Source organism: Uloborus diversus, chromosome 6, assembly GCF_026930045.1.
Source record: "Uloborus diversus isolate 005 chromosome 6, Udiv.v.3.1, whole genome shotgun sequence".
NCBI lineage: Eukaryota > Metazoa > Arthropoda > Arachnida > Araneae > Uloboridae > Uloborus > Uloborus diversus.
This window is the reverse complement of record NC_072736.1, coordinates 128883913-128899941: the sequence shown is the minus strand read 5'-3', so window position 1 is coordinate 128899941 and position 16029 is coordinate 128883913. Positions and strand designations below refer to the sequence as shown.

The 16029-nt window shown below is 31.7% G+C and overlaps 1 protein-coding gene across 1 annotated transcript in view; it reads right to left on the bottom strand.

Annotated features, from left to right (window-relative positions):
* Positions 1-3511: 3511 nt before the first annotated feature.
* The window catches only part of LOC129225202 (exosome RNA helicase MTR4-like), a 63847-nt gene continuing 51329 nt past the window's right edge, over positions 3512-16029 (bottom strand). Inside the window, exons 18-27 of the mRNA XM_054859767.1 lie at positions 15724-15852; positions 12526-12636; positions 12016-12108; positions 11848-11943; positions 11584-11747; positions 10967-11129; positions 9675-9837; positions 5477-5581; positions 5326-5389; positions 3512-3854 (exon numbers count right to left, since the gene is read on the bottom strand). Of these exons, the coding sequence (XP_054715742.1) occupies positions 5337-5389; positions 5477-5581; positions 9675-9837; positions 10967-11129; positions 11584-11747; positions 11848-11943; positions 12016-12108; positions 12526-12636; positions 15724-15852 (1077 nt within the window). The 3' untranslated portion in view covers positions 3512-3854; positions 5326-5336. The remainder of the gene's footprint in view (positions 3855-5325; positions 5390-5476; positions 5582-9674; positions 9838-10966; positions 11130-11583; positions 11748-11847; positions 11944-12015; positions 12109-12525; positions 12637-15723; positions 15853-16029) is intronic.

Below are 16029 nucleotides of genomic sequence, written 5' to 3'. Positions count from 1 at the left end.
ATTAATTTCAAAAATATAAGTCCGGAATATTGGACGTGTCATAACTCTTTTAATTTTTCTCCTACAACCTCAAAATTTTGTCTGTTAGATACCCTTTACCATAGTACACTGTGTACTAAATATCAACATTTTTGGTCCAATATTTCATAATTCCGACTGAAGGGGTTAAGCGCTGTAAAATTCACTCTAAAAATAATTCAGAATGTGTACCAATGCTTGGATATGCAAAACATAGTTTGGAATTTAACTGGAAATTAACGATAATTTTTAGGAGGCAAATTGCATTGATTTAAAAATCTTATGAAAATATTAATATCTGTTTCCGTGCCATAAGATGCATTACTTTAATTCTAAAAAAGATAATTTAAAGTGTGTTAACAGTGCTTGAATATGCAAAACCCACTTTAATTTTAAGCCCTTAACTATTCTTTTTATTTTATTAATATATTATTTTATATTATTATTCAATGGGGGGGGGGGCGCTCGTCAATATCGCCTAGGACAGCAAAATTTCTAATCAAATTAGCCCACAAATAAATCCCAGAGACAAAGATTAGTTTTTAGTGCCAATTGCTTAGATGTGTTGATAGCTTTTTAATAAGGAGGATTTAAATGAAAAAATAAGATGAAGTTTTGTGATGGTAACACCATACATTTCTGAAATACATTTACACTAAAAAGAAAGAAAAACAAAAAAAAATTTTTTGAACCAAAAAAAAAAAAAAAAAAGAAACCTTTAAAACAGTAGCTTGAAATTGCTGCAAAAAGTAAAAAATAATTTTCTTCTCTGAACAGCAGCAATACTACTTTTAGACATAATTTTTGAAGTTCCACAAAAATAAATAAAATCATTCATAACCGAAATTAAGTTATAAATAAACTCTGTTCTTATTTTTCAAAAAAAAAAGTATGGTTACAAATGATTTTACTTTTTGTTTTTGCACCCACTTAAATTATGCCTACAACTGTGTTTGTACACGCTTCTTTAAAACAAAATCAAGGACTTGTAAGGACTAACCCCCTTCCTTTTTTTGGGAAGGGGGGGGGGGAATTTCACTTCCATTCACTCTACTTGACAATTCAGCAGTTTAGATTGATTGACACGTTTTCATAGATTCAAAAATAAATGGCCGAAAGGGGAAATTAAAACATGAGTAAAAATTGATATATTTTTCAAGACCATTTTAAGTGCCAGTTGTTGAGTTAATAGCCCAAGATTCCAGCTTGGGCTATTCACTTGAATGCCAGTGTCTCCCTGAAAACAAAGAAAGCCAGAACTGAATGTTCTAGATTTTAGCCAAGTTCTGAAAACACTATTTTCGCCCAAATGAAATGCAGGTGGTTTTGATAAAACAATGTAGATATGCTTCTTGAAATTCAGTGTAAAAACTTTGGTGATAAACCACTTCTTTGGTAACTCGAGAGAGAAAATTTGTTTCATTGAAAAAGCGAGAAAATGGAAACTAAACAATTAGCTTACTACCTGGTGTTTCCCGGGTGCTTATTTATGCCACATATCAATGCAAAAAAAATTGTTAGTATTTGGTACTTAATGTGATTAAAAAGATTCATCTGTTTATTATTATTTGATTATATCATTATTATTATTATTTTTGCACATAGCATCTAAACCCCTCTATATGGCTGTTGAAGTACAAACTGTTGAAAAAAGTTGCGTGCACGGCCCGTAATCACCTTATACTTGCTCAAGTTATTTTTGTAAACAATTATTTAAAATTTTACCAAATTTGCGGCACTCGTTTCGGGATACCTTGGATAATACTCCCCTTCCCTAGTTTTTTCATCAGAAATGTTTCAAAAATTAGTAAAATTTGGCGAACGTTTAAAAATGTGCAAAAAGATTTGGCTTGAGAAGCCTTGAACAGTCAGACAAAAAGCAGAAATGATGTATGCATAGACAGGGAGTTGAGATGACACACTAAATACAGAATTGAGTTGATGAAAACCTTCCAATATGGGACTAAAAAGCTTAAAATTGATTTTTTATTCAACTCAGAAATTTCAAACAGATTCCGGTTTTCGATGGATATGTAATGTTAAGTGTGCAAGTATTTTTTAACCTACATATTAGGAAATTTATGTAAAAATTGTTTTTTGACACCCACATAGGGCTCCTCCCCCCAAGCGAAACGAAAACTACACTTCATAAATTTCTGAGCATCAAAGGATCTCTACGCCAAATTTGGAAAGCTGCCAAGAGCAACAACTATTGAAAACCTTTCTGCAAAAAGTTTGCTGAGACTCCTGATTAATTGAACAAAGTGCCCAATAAGCGAAAGTGAATTTGAAAAAGCCATTAAATTACATTGAAGTTCCATTTTAAAAAGTTCATTAATGAAATTTTATAGTTTCATTAAATTGAAGTCCCAAATCCATTTATTATTTTCCAATCTCATTAAGCGACTACATTACCATAACACATATTTATGTAACTTGATTAAATAATTTATGCAAGTAAGCAATCTTCTAATAAACGAATAATATTCGCCTGCGAAAAAAAAAAAAAAAGTAAATAAATAAAATAAATCAGATTGCTTAGGAATAATTAATATCTTACAAATAAGGCTAAGCTATAGAACGTTTCAAACACAAAACATGATAAAAGCCCGGATACTTCTGAAGAGGAAAAAATGTTACTTTAAGATTTGGCTTGAGAAGCCTTGAACAGTCAGACAAAAAGCAGAAATGATGTATGCATAGACAGGGAGTTGAGATGACACACTAAATACAGAATTGAGTTGATGAAAACCTTCCAATATGGGACTAAAAAGCTTAAAATTGATTTTTTATTCAACTTAGAAATTTCAAACAGATTCTGGTTTTCGATGGATATGTAATGTTAAGTGTGCAAGTATTTTTTAACCTACATATTAGGAAATTTATGTAAAAATTGTTTTTTGACACCCACATAGGGCTCCCCCCCCTTCCACCCCCCAAGCGAAACGAAAACTACACTTCATAAATTTCTGAGCATCAAAGGATCTCTACGCCAAATTTGGAAAAAATCCAAAGTAAACTGGATTTGTATAAGGAACAGACAAACATACACACACAAATATACATCCATGGCTAGAGAGGAATATTATGCTGTAAAAAAGGAGGAATTTTGAAAGAATTAGCATCAAAATGCAGGAGTTTGAAGGATTCTTCAAAACATTTCCTAAATGAAAGAGTATTGGAGAAGCATACACTGTAGACTTTTTCTTTTCTTTTTTGATGATGATAAACTTGTTGTGAATACCAATTGCTTCTTTTATCAAGTACTTTTAGCCTATTCAACATCTAAAGCAAATCCAAATTGGAGTTTTCCAAAATAGTATCTTGAATTTTTTTTTCAGATGTGTTACATGAAAAACTCAAAAAAAAAAAAAAAAAAAAAAGAATATGATGACAGGCATTAACGCTAGATTTTAAAAATAAAGATTGATACTTCATTTTTAAAATAATTGACTGCATTCAAAACATTATTTGAACTAAAACTTGAAAATTTAAGAGAAAAAGTTTCTTGTTCAAATATTAATTTGAAAAAAAAAAAAAAATAGAGACAAGAAGAGACATGAAAAGTAAACTCTTAATGCATTTCTTTATTACTAACAATTTCTTAGATCAGGGTTGGCAAATTGTTATTTCTGCAGAGTCTAAAGAAATGTATTAAAATTTTAATTGATAAAATTTCAATTATATACAAAAAGCTTTTAAAAAACTTTTAAGGGCAACTTCTTTTATTTACACATATGTACATTTTCGAATGCAGATGTCAAAATGTTTTTTCCCTCATATGCCTTACATGTTATGGTCCTTTTTTTATATTTTTTTACAAGCATGAAAATTAGCTGAAAATTAAAAAAAAAGATTTTATGAGAAAATGTGCATGAAAACTTTAGATAATTACAAAATAAACTGTAAACTAAATTATCTGTAATTGTAATTTTTTTTTTTAATCTGAAGTTTTAAAAAGTTTCTAATTTTTTTTATAGGAAAAGGGGTATTAAAAGCAGATTGATAGCATGAATAAAAACTGTTTGTAATAAAATGAAATATTCTCATGTTGAGAGAAATATACTGCAGTGGGAAGGTAAAGGACTGTATCTGCAGAAATGAGTTTTTGAGATATTTGAAGGAACGAGCTATGGATTCTATCTAACAATTGGGAAATGTTGGAATTTGATGTTTTTTGCAAGCTTTATTTTCTGCTTGTACAACAAAGCTCAAGTACAATAGATGACAAAAATGCAAAAAATGAAAAATTTGCCGATACTACGCTTTATCTTCCCACTGCAATCTAGTAAAAGATAATAAATTTATCTGATCTTTAAACTTTAAATAAAAACATATTCTACAATCTGTTAGTAAAAGTACTGCTTAAAATGGGGGAGAGAAAGAATAGTGTTTTAAATTTTCAGATGCAAAAGACAATAGACACACCAAGAAGGATTTCTCCAATCTTGGTGCGTCGCTTTTTTTTTTTTTTTTTTTTTTGGAATAGAGTATTTTCTGATTCACGTTTACCTTTTTGAGCATTCTATTAAATATTGATTTACTATACATTGGGTACAAAAATGCTTTTATAATTGATCTGAGGAGGGGTAAATGGTCAAAATATGTCTTTGTCCAATAGTTTATCCTTCAAATCATATCAAAAGTTCAAATTATGCTAGCAAAAGCCGATATTGGAAATTCAGTTATTGTTTTAACTACTTTTATTTGATTTTAAAAGGCACATATTTAGATATGCATTATTCCTGAAATACAATCAGGAATATTTTTCTTTAATGGCTATAGAGTTAGCTTGTTTAATGTAGTTCAAAACATTTTTAAAAATTACTCAAAAAATCTATTCGTTTGCATATTTTTTAAATGCACAACACTATAATAGAGCAGTTAATTTGCCTTAAATTGGAATAGAAAGTAAAGCTTTTGTTAATAACTGACAAAATCTAAATTTAAATACTTTTTAATTAGATAGGGGTTTTACTTGACAAATTTTTAAGATTGATCAAGTAACTAAATATGAAAGCCAGCAGCTCATTTAACATCTAAAGCAGTTGTTTATATTATTTTTATTATATTATTAATTAATTATTTACATTATTTAAAAATATAAGAGCTTAACTTAGTACCAATAATTTATATGCATTTTTTAGATAATTTTTTTTTTTGAAAAAATTACTATATCGAGAGTGCAAATTTAACCTACATTGTGCAATATCTTGTTTTGAAATTCGACTTTAATCAAATTTTTCAGCAAAAGCTTTGATATTGTAAGAAACTTAAAAAAAATATTTATAACTCAAACCCACTTACGATTTCCTGTTTCATAGATACAAACTTGCAGCAAACACAATATCTCTTTTAATGAGCTTAATACCTATTTTTTAAAAAAAGAAAAGAATGAAGGTACAGTTAAACAGTAAAAACACAGAAGGGTATTCAAAATAAAATTAATTAAACGCACCTTCTGAAAATTTATTTTCCATTTCGGTATTTCCTATTGCTTTAGCAGCTTGACACATCTGTCTCATTAATTCTTCTAGCCGCCTCATGCACCTAATAACACTTCCTGAAATTTATTTGAATAACACAATTTTTAAAATTAGAGAACATTGCCAAAATTTGTGGTACTGAAGTTGAAAGATACATAATGTAACATTGTAATTGTATGCTATCAAAAAAGTGTGTGATTCGGCCACTTAACAATTACTTATAATCAGGAGTTTTTTACATATTTGAAATTAAAAAAAAAAAAAATTAAAAACTGCTTGAAAGATAATAAATATATAATAATTGATATAATTTTATGAGATAATATACTGCATTATAAATAAAAATAAAATAATTATCATAAATGCAACACTCAAGAAAGGTCGAAAACAATGTTTTTAAATCTAAAATCAGTAAAATGGACAAAAAGTAAAACAAAATAAACGTAAAAACACCCAAACATTCAAACACGTCTGATCCCGAATCAAAAGGAAATGACCACAGCGACACTTCCTTATTTCTCAAGCTGAAGGAGGAGTTACTTGCTCATGTTCTAGTAAGTGCAAAATTTTATCTTTCAATTCATCTAAAAGACAGGATCTAAAGTTCAAACATTGGAAAACTGCTTCCTCTTATCTCAACTGACCGTATCGACTTTATTAAGTCATTGCAAAATATTGAATCAACGTCTAAAGTCTGTAGCAATTGTACTATTTACTATGTAACAAGAAGTTCCGTCTAGAACTAAATGAGCCTACTTTCCTGTAAACCCATACTACTTTCTAGAACCTGGTCAATTTTCTCAAAAATAGCTAAAATAGCAAATTTTTTCAAACATATTTTTCTAATATTTTAAGCTGATTTCTAGGAATAAAATATTTTTCACTCATCTAAAAAAATTTAAAAAAAAATCTTCAACAGCTTTTAAAACGAAAAAATAATAATTAAAATTAATAAGCTCATTAAAATAAGTACCTCATATAAAAAAACCGTTTCTTTTTCCCCTGTTGCCAAAAATATTTTTTTAAATAAATTAATGCACTTACCAAAATAAATAAAAACAATAAAATGTCAACTTAAAAAAATAATTTTCATTGTCAAAAAAAAAAAAAAAAATATCGCCTGCGCATATCTTAATGTAGAAATATAAATGACTTCGAGTTTATTCGCCAAAAACTGAATACCTAAATTAAAACTTAAGCGTGAAAATAAAAACAAGTCATATCAACAATAAGTATTTCACAGTTAAAACCGTAGCTGCGGAGTCGGAGTCAATCTCATTTTGGGATAAAGGAGTCGGAGTCGAATATCCAAAAATCGGAGTCAGTTATTTGTCCTCCATAAATTTTTGCCAAAGCTACGAAGTCGGAGTCCGATTAATTGTCGGGCACAGGAATCGAAGTCGGAGTCAGGTGCCCCTAAATTCGCGGAGTCGGAGTCTGGAGTCAAGAGCTATTTCCAACAAAATTTGTTTGAAGTAAATCCACCTTCAAGTACGGAATCTACATTGACTTTCAGTTTCCTTGTAGGCGCTAATGTTAAGGGATTTGAACTGTTCAAAATTGAACAGAAAATTATTCAAATCAAAAAGATATTTTATATACAAGTTTTTCATCAAAAGCTTTTTCCTACAAAGTTTGTTTGAAGCAAATTCGCCTCACAGTTCGGAATTGCCTTGAATTCCCCGTAGGCGATAATGTTAAGTTTTTTGAACTGTTCAAAATTCATCAAAAAATAGTTCAAATCAAAAAGTGAAATATGGGAATGAGGTGTCCTCGCCGAGATCTTTCGAATAAAAAAAGTTTGTTCAAATCTGACTATTCATTCGAAAGTTATTAGGGGGGAGAGACAGACAGACCGACAGACATTTTCCCCCATCTAAATACCCTACTTTACAATTTTTAATTTTTCGATATTTATTTAATTATTGTATTTCTTTTCTACTTTTTTTTTATTTTTCTCGATATTTTTAAGATGCATTAAGCCTCCTTTCATGCTTTTTTCTTCTTTTTCTGACTTTTACTGGGAAAGTAGGCTAAAAAGAAAATTTGGAATTGAAAATATTTTATAATTGATAATAAAATTTATTTCTAACATGAAAGAACGAAGTCATTTTTTTGTTTAATAAAAAACAAAATCAATACAAATTTAAAAATAAATGGAATTTATTTCACAATGAGAAAAATTCGAAATATTCAGAGGAAACCTGGAAAAACTAAAAAATCTTTATCTTTTAAACAGTACACAATTTTAACTTAATGAAACTACAGTCGGACCTCCATATATCGAAGTAGCAAATTTCCTGAAAAAAATTCGATATATAGAGATTTCGATATATAGAAACGATCTTATTTTATCGTACAAATCTCCTAAAACACTAAAATTAAAGCTAATTTTCGTGTATAAAATCCAATTTCTAATTTATACGAGCATCGGATTAAATGAAAGTTGAAAAATAAAAAATTAACAGAAATTACATTTTTGCGTCGTCATACATCTTCATTCTTCGGCAATTAACTTGATTCGCAACATTAGGGGGGTTTCGTTTTGACTGTGTAATCGAGGGAAAAGTAAAAAATCAATCTACTTAACTTGAATGATTTTTACTGAAGCTAAAAAGACTATGAATGATAATCAACAGACTAAAGGAATAACTTGAAACTGATTATACAGTGTTACTGTTTACAACTTAGATTTGAAATGAACTTGAGGGAATTTAAGAACTCCAGAACGGAACAACGACATATCTACACAGCCCTCAACCCCAGATTCCTTATGAGCTTCGTAGCAACCTTTAGTGAACATAATTTTCTCCCCTAATTTTCATGAGACACCACTCTGAAGTGGGAAAAAAAAATCTACGAATGTCGCGAAATTTTTTTCGATATATAGAGATTTTTTCGATATATAGAAACAATTTTTCTATGTAATGAACATAGAAATTTGCTGGGATTTCGATATATAGAAAATTTTGATATGTGAAAGTTCGATATATGGAGGTTCGACTGTACATTCAAACGGATTGGACAATGAGTATTTTGCGCTAGTTATGGCTTAGGTTACACCATGGCCCCACTAAATTTCCGATTACGCTTGCGGGCCTTAACTGACTTTTCTGTATTAAACCGATGCAGCTCATGCATCCACCAATCAATTTCAACGTTTCAATGCAGCTCATGCATCTACCAGTCAATGTTTCACAGTTTGTTTATTTCTGATTGGATGTCGCCCATTTTCACTGCAAAAGGCGTCATATGGAACCCATGCATTCACCAATCAATGACAAAGTAATTGAAACAGGGGTGCCCTGTAGCACCCTTTTTGTTGCCATGGGTTTCAGCAATTGACACGGCCTATAAGAATTAAGTGGGGCCATGGTTATACGTAGTTGTTGCCGTGTGTCAGCTAGGTTGGCAATTAGGGGTACGCTGTGTCATTTTTCTGACTGTACCGTAATTTGGCGTGAAGTCCGACTTTCAAAGTACACACAAGCCATAAGGCCCAGTTAATGGGGAAGGCCAAGCCATAAGGCCCAGTTAATGGGGAAGGCAACCATTCACAGCACAACACATTCACACAAAGAAAGAACAAGAACCAGAGAGAGAAAGTTTATCCATGCCCAGGCCAGGATGTGAACCCAGGACTTCCCTATCACAGTCGGACTTCTCTGACCACTAGACAAGGTCATATAATTTGTTAAAACACTACACATATATACTAAGAATTTACAAATATTATATGAGGCAGTGGAAAGCAAAGGGGTGTAAGTGCCAAAATTGAAAAATTGGAGATAAAAAGTACAAATAGTAGGAGAACCTGTCCTCTGTCTTGGGGCAAGAGATAGTACTAGTAACTCTCGTAGATGATGCTATATAGCATGATTTAGAAAAAAAAATCTATGAAAGCCTACCCAGCTTCCCAACTTTAAACGCATTTCATTCAAATCTTGAAAATGTTCACTTACATCCCTTTACTTGTCGCCGCCTAATATGAAGTGCTTTTTTTTTCTTAATTACTAAAATTATCTTTAATTCTTGATGTCATTGTATCTGTTTAAAAAATAAATTTAAAAAAAAAAGAAACAAAGCAAAAAAAAAAAAAAAAAAAAACATAATCCTATAAAAATCTGGATGACAAGCTTCAATCAACATTGTAGTGAAAGAATTATTTACCTTCAAAAACATCAGTCATTTTGCAAACTTGGGCAAAGCTTGCCCCTTTGCTCCATGCATGAACAACATCCATTAAATGAGGTTTAAACATGTCAACGTATTGATCTGTATCGACATCAAGCTTTGATTCTTTACTGATCTTAGCTATCCTTCTAGCTGTGTCCTATAAAATAACCACTCTCTAATTTCAGTGAAGTAACAAAACAAATAAATAACTCATAAATAAAACATTAAGAGTAAAAGGTTTCTCTTCATTTGATTCCTGTCCCCCTCTCCCCCCCCCCCCCCCAACTAACAATTCAGAACAAATAAATAAATTTAGTAGCATACATCATTTTTCACACGTTAAACAACACATTAAAGACAGAGGTCGACGTGGCGTTTAAGGTAGATGAACTACTTTAGTTTTAATGATTAAAAACATTAATACACATGTACTCTTGTTAACATTTCTTCAAGTTCCCAACATAAAACTAAAACCCATTAAAACAACTTGGATATTAAATTTATCTGTACTTTTTCAAAAATTTTACACCATTTGAAATACAGTAGAAGACCGTTATAACAAAATTCTCTATAAAACGCACAACTTTTCAGAAGTAAACAATATGTTTTGAAGTTTAAAAAATCCCTCTGTTTTGCCCTGCAAGCATAAAAATTGTAAGGCAAATTAAATTTTGAAATAGTTTCTCATCTTTCCATGTTAATTCAAAGCTTTTAAAGGAAAATTAGTACTTACAGTAAATAGAAAATACCAGATAGCTCTTGAAAATGCAGCTGTTATGCAAACAATGAAGCTAGCAGAAGTGCAGGATAATGCACTTTCTTTTGATTGTGAAACATATTTATTTGTGAATACCTAGTTGTAATATTGGTGATTCAATACTCATTGCAGATAAAACTCCTTCTGAAGTGCTAATATATAGATATATTCTGAATATTAGTTCCAAATTTGTGAAATGATCAATATAATGCAAAAACCTGTATAACGCAAAAGCTCTGGTCCCAAGGTGTGCGTTATAACGGTCTTCTACTGTATTAAATATTATTTAAAAGCAACCATTGTGATCAAAGTTTAATAATCCGTTGCACCTTAAAGAGAAAAAACAAAAAATATAGGGCTGTGTCTGAATTTCATTCCTCTATCAGTTCTCGAAGATATTAACATAGCTGAAAATAACTTAATAAATTGTAATTTATGTATAGTATTAAACCACCCAATGTGTATTTATTCCTTATGGAGCAAAAATATAATATCCTGAGGTAAACAAAGTAACTATGAAAATTCTTACCTGCATTAAACGAAGAGGGCCAGATAACTCTTCAGTTAATTTAGGCATTTCATTTGATTTTTCTTGAAAAACAAAGCAGCTTAAGAGGGCTGTAGTTTGATGGATATTGAGATTATTAAAAGCACCATTGAAAACCATTTCTGTCAGCAATAGTTCATCAGCACTGTAAATAAATATATATTAAAATTAATAGGGGCAGTTTTTAATACGTCTCACTAAAAAGTTTACCTTACAAAAAAGAAGACCATAAGTAAAATAGTTAAATAATAAAAAAATGTAGAGAAAAGAAATAAACAGCAATTTTAATACAATTTTTTAGAATTATGAGCTACAGTGATAATGAATGAGCTACACTTGAACTGAATTGTGTTGCTCATTTGTTTGTGTGAAAATGGAACCTACCATGCAACTTCTTTACTATGCCTATATTTCAATTAAAAGAGCTCAAGTTTTAACAGATCCAATATCATTAATCAAACACACTCTATTGTGCAGCACTGCCAAAAGAAATCATCCCTTTACAGTAAAAAGTCTTCAGTTACGTTCAAAAATGCCAAGTAATAAAACATACAATAATGAATTGTAAATAAGAATTTCAAATCCAAAGCTTAGCTTACCTACTAACTTCACATGCTACTCGACCTTTGATCTCTATGACATCTGATGCAGTACAATAACCCATCCTCCTTAAAACTCTTTTCCTGCATTTTAGCTCATCCATTTGTAGTAGAGATCGAGCTTTTTTCAACTCTGCCTTTTTTTCTTTTATTTGTTCTTCAATCTAGAAAGGTTTCTTTTTTATTTGTTTGTTTTATTTTTTGTATCAAAGCAGATAAAAAAGTTGAAATTCTTTCAGCAGCAGAAATCAAAATATTCAATACCTGCAATTTCTTTTTATAAAGTCCAAGCAAATTTTCAGCTGCTGGATTATTATGGAGGGGATGATGATTTAATCGAGATGTAAAAGCTTCAATTTTCTAGAAGAGAAAAAGTCATTAACTAAAACATTAAGTAAAGCTAATTTTTTAATTTTAATTTCAAATATGTACCTTTGCAACTTCTTTTACACCGGGATCTTTTATCTTCATGTCCGAAATAGGATCAAGTATTGGTAGGCCATCTGGAAAACGGTCTTTGATAGACTAATGGAAAAAAGGTTTATTAGTTATAGAATATATAAACTAATAAAAATATTTCCATTAATGAACTATCCTAATCTTGCATTGCATCGATGCATAATATTTTCACAAAGAACTAAAAATCTACAGTAAATTAACAATCAAATAATAATTTTAAAAAATTGACAAATATTACTATTTAACTTTCCCATGCTTTAAAACTATTGCTTAAAAATTCAAAATACTGAAATTCAGGTTTAAAGTATAGTTCAATTATGAAAGCTATGGGAGAAGAAAATCTTATTTAATTTAGTTATTTCAAAAAAGGACTAAAATATCTCCCATCATTCAGAAGTTTTTCTTAAGAGAAATTTCAGGCTTCACTTATTATGAATATTTGGAATTTTGGGGTGACTCCATAAAGTTTCTAATCTAAATTACCTGAATAGTTTTCAAAACTTTCATCCTATTATCCAATGGTCTTAAATCTTCAGGATAATACGCACGCACTGAACTCAATTGTTGTATCAGGTTTAATTTAATTGGAACAACCTATAAAGAAAAACGAGTGCTAATTTTTTGAACTAAATTTAAATACACAAAAAAAAGTTTCAAAACACAATTACATAACCCGTGTGTATAGATATTGTGATATAGTAATCACATATATTTTCATCGATTCGCATTTCCCCCCTCATTTTCTACTTTCTCTGTAACTTAATGGCGTCTTTTCAGAGTTTTTGGCGGCCATGTTTTGCCTCCTTCTTCCCGCGACGTGTTGTTCTCCCGCCTTTTTTGCTCATTGGCTGTAGGCGTGGTCACGGTTCTGTGATGTCATTTTCCCTCTTTCCCATTGGCTGTGCTAAGTGACGCCGCGCCTGAATATCTGGTTTCAGGGGTGCCGACTTGCAAAAACTATTGGGGGGGGGGGACATCACCGGGAGTTTAAGGGATTATATAATCCCTCGGAGGTCCCCCCACCCCAAATAATGGTCAGATTTTTGTACCTTGAAAATGCCATATTTTCTGGTTTGTATAATTTTAACAAACAAACAGTGTGTTACATGGCATTTTCAAAGTAAAACAATCTAAAAATTGGTTTACAAATTTTTTGGTTCAACTATATCATGTCATTCGTCTTAGTAAGATATTTTTTGTTCTATTTTATGGGGAGCCATGCAGTGCTGTAGCTAGACATTGAAATAAGGTATGGTTTATGATTTGAATGGAAGGGCACTCCCAGAGACGCAGACTTTATAAAAAAAAGGAGAGGGGAGAAACGGGGGGGGGGGGACCTTGCCTCGGGGAAATTTTCTAAATTTGAGATGAAAAATAGTGACTTTTAAAGTTTTTTTAAGCATTTCAAAGTCATATAATCAACATTACAACCCCAAAAACTGTACGAGCCTGACACATATTTTTTGGCTTTGAAAAAAGGAATCAATAAATACAAACATGCACAATATTTTCATAAAAAGGTAATTTAATTTACCCATGTCTTTTAAGACCAGTTGTTTTTTCATTAGTGATATCGGCTAATGTATTCAAGTGTAAACACAATGTCTAGGTTTTTTTTTTTTTTTTTTGAAAAGCTCAGTTGATTTTTCAAAATTTGTTTCACCTCTGTATAATAAAAGCAAGCACTCTTGTTCAACTGCAATGACCTGTGTGAGTCCAGTCAGGGCCGGATCCAGAAATTTTTGTAAGGGGGGTCAAGTTTCAGGGGATGAAAATCTAAATATAATTTGAACCTTATTCAAAGTACAGGATATATATTAATATATTTCATGACATTCTAGTAAATTAACTGTATATGTATTCAAATAAAAAATGTTCAAAACATTGCAGATACGCGTTTCGAAATCCTTTTACAATGCAAAAATATGTGAACTTATGTAGAGCACGCATTTAAAATGCAAGTTTCTTTTGTACCCTTTAAGTTTTTCAGCCAAATTAGAGCATAACCATTTAGTGGCATTGTTTTATTTTTTAAATTAAATTTCTTTATATTTTCTTCAGTTAGGTCTGCAAGGTCTTTAGCTTCTAGTTTCTTGAAAACCTACAAACGACTCCTTGTTCTGTTCTAACTCATAACTCTAGTACATTGATTACCTATACTAGTTTTAAGGAGCTAAAAATTTTCATTCACAATAATAAGTTTAGAAAAAAATAATTTAGAAAGTGTTTTTCATCAAAGGTAGGTCAGTTGACCCTTTGACCCTCCCCTGTATTCGCCCTTGAGTCCAGTTGATGTAAACCGCACAATAATGCAAGATTGCACCATTTCACGAACATCAATGTAAAGTGCATTGTAGCACTCCTTTGGTATTTCGGGATGAGTTTAGAAAGCATAATATAATTAATAATTTTCTTGGTTTATTGGGGGGGGGGGGGGGGGGGGGGGGGGCTCCGTCCCCTCAGGCCCCATGGAGTCGGCGCCACTGTCAGGTTTTCACGCGAACGCGTGGGGTTTTCACTGGGATGTTTCAAAAAATTTCGTGAGTAGTCGAGTGCTAGCGGTGACATGTGAGGGAGTTGCTTTTCTTTTGATGAGCTCAGACGCCAGACCTGTGAAAGGTCGTCGTACAAAATGAGGATGTGGATGATGAATCTCGATGCATCTGCTTGCTAAGCGCTGCAAATAGATAAGTAATCACACAGGAGCTATGTAGCCCTGTGTAATGTAAAATATGACGGGTTAGTTCCTAATTCAACCCATTACTTAGTCATGATGTCAAAAAAAAAAAAAAAGAAAGATGGTCGCGTCCATGTTGAAGTAGCTCCGATCCTGCACTGACGAAAATTAATCATGTTTTTTTACATTTCGACACTTGTTTACGATCAAAAGGACTGGAGATGTATCTGCATCCGGTGAGACCATGATAATATAAGCGGTATGTGCGGTCGACATGGAATTTAGTTTGGACTCCTGCAGCGCCATTTTCTTTGTGAGTAAAGGAGATTCTCACGTTCATCGCCGTGGTATCGTCGCCAGCTCCATGTTGGTATTACATCATTTCCCTCGCTGATGTCACTAAGATGAATTCTTTTGCTGCAACAACAAGCCACGCCTTTTTTTTTGTTTCCCCATGTGTGATGCACATTCCTATGCTGTGACAACCTGAATCCCTTCAATAGACTAGACTTAGAACTTAACCTACCTTGCTTTTTTTTTACATTTTTATATCCTATTTAATCCATTCCATGTTCTGCAAAGTTTTGATTACTCCGTGAGAGCTCCTAAGGATCTTGGTATTCGTCGTGTAAATGATGGTGGTCGGATAATAAATCTTCATGTGTGACGTGCAAAAATTGTGGTTGTTTATTTCATTACTACACTGGGGTAAGTCAAACTTTTTCTCTTTGGGTTCTACGTAGGCACCAAGCGTTGAGACGTTCTGGAGTTTTGCGGAAACACGTTAAATATGATCGGCCTAAATTTTTTCCTCGTTTTTAATTTTTTTTGTTTAAGTTGGTGGTTCTTTTTCCCACAATTGGAAATTAACCCTATTCCACCACAGATGTGTCATTATTTTACATAAAATCTACTAATATGATGATACACACAATGGCAGATATCATGGAATGGTACCTGTCATTATGTGGCATGGAATCAATTTTCTTAGCAAACAACTATACCTGCATTATTCCTTTTTCTCCAGATGGTGGTGGCTTTAAACTTGAAGTAATTTTTGTATCCGCACTCTCACGAGATACTTCTAACAAGACATCCACAACGTAGAAAACCTCAGGATCTTTTTTGTGTTCCTATAATTAGAAATTCTCAAAATTTACTGTGGACAACAGATTTGCACATTTGGAGAGAAGAAAACTAGGAATTAAGCATTTTGATGAGTGTTAGACAGCGGGTCCCAAGACCAATTCATTACAATCACTACAGAGACAAGATAAGAATGCAGAATCTTCTGATACTGGATTCAAATT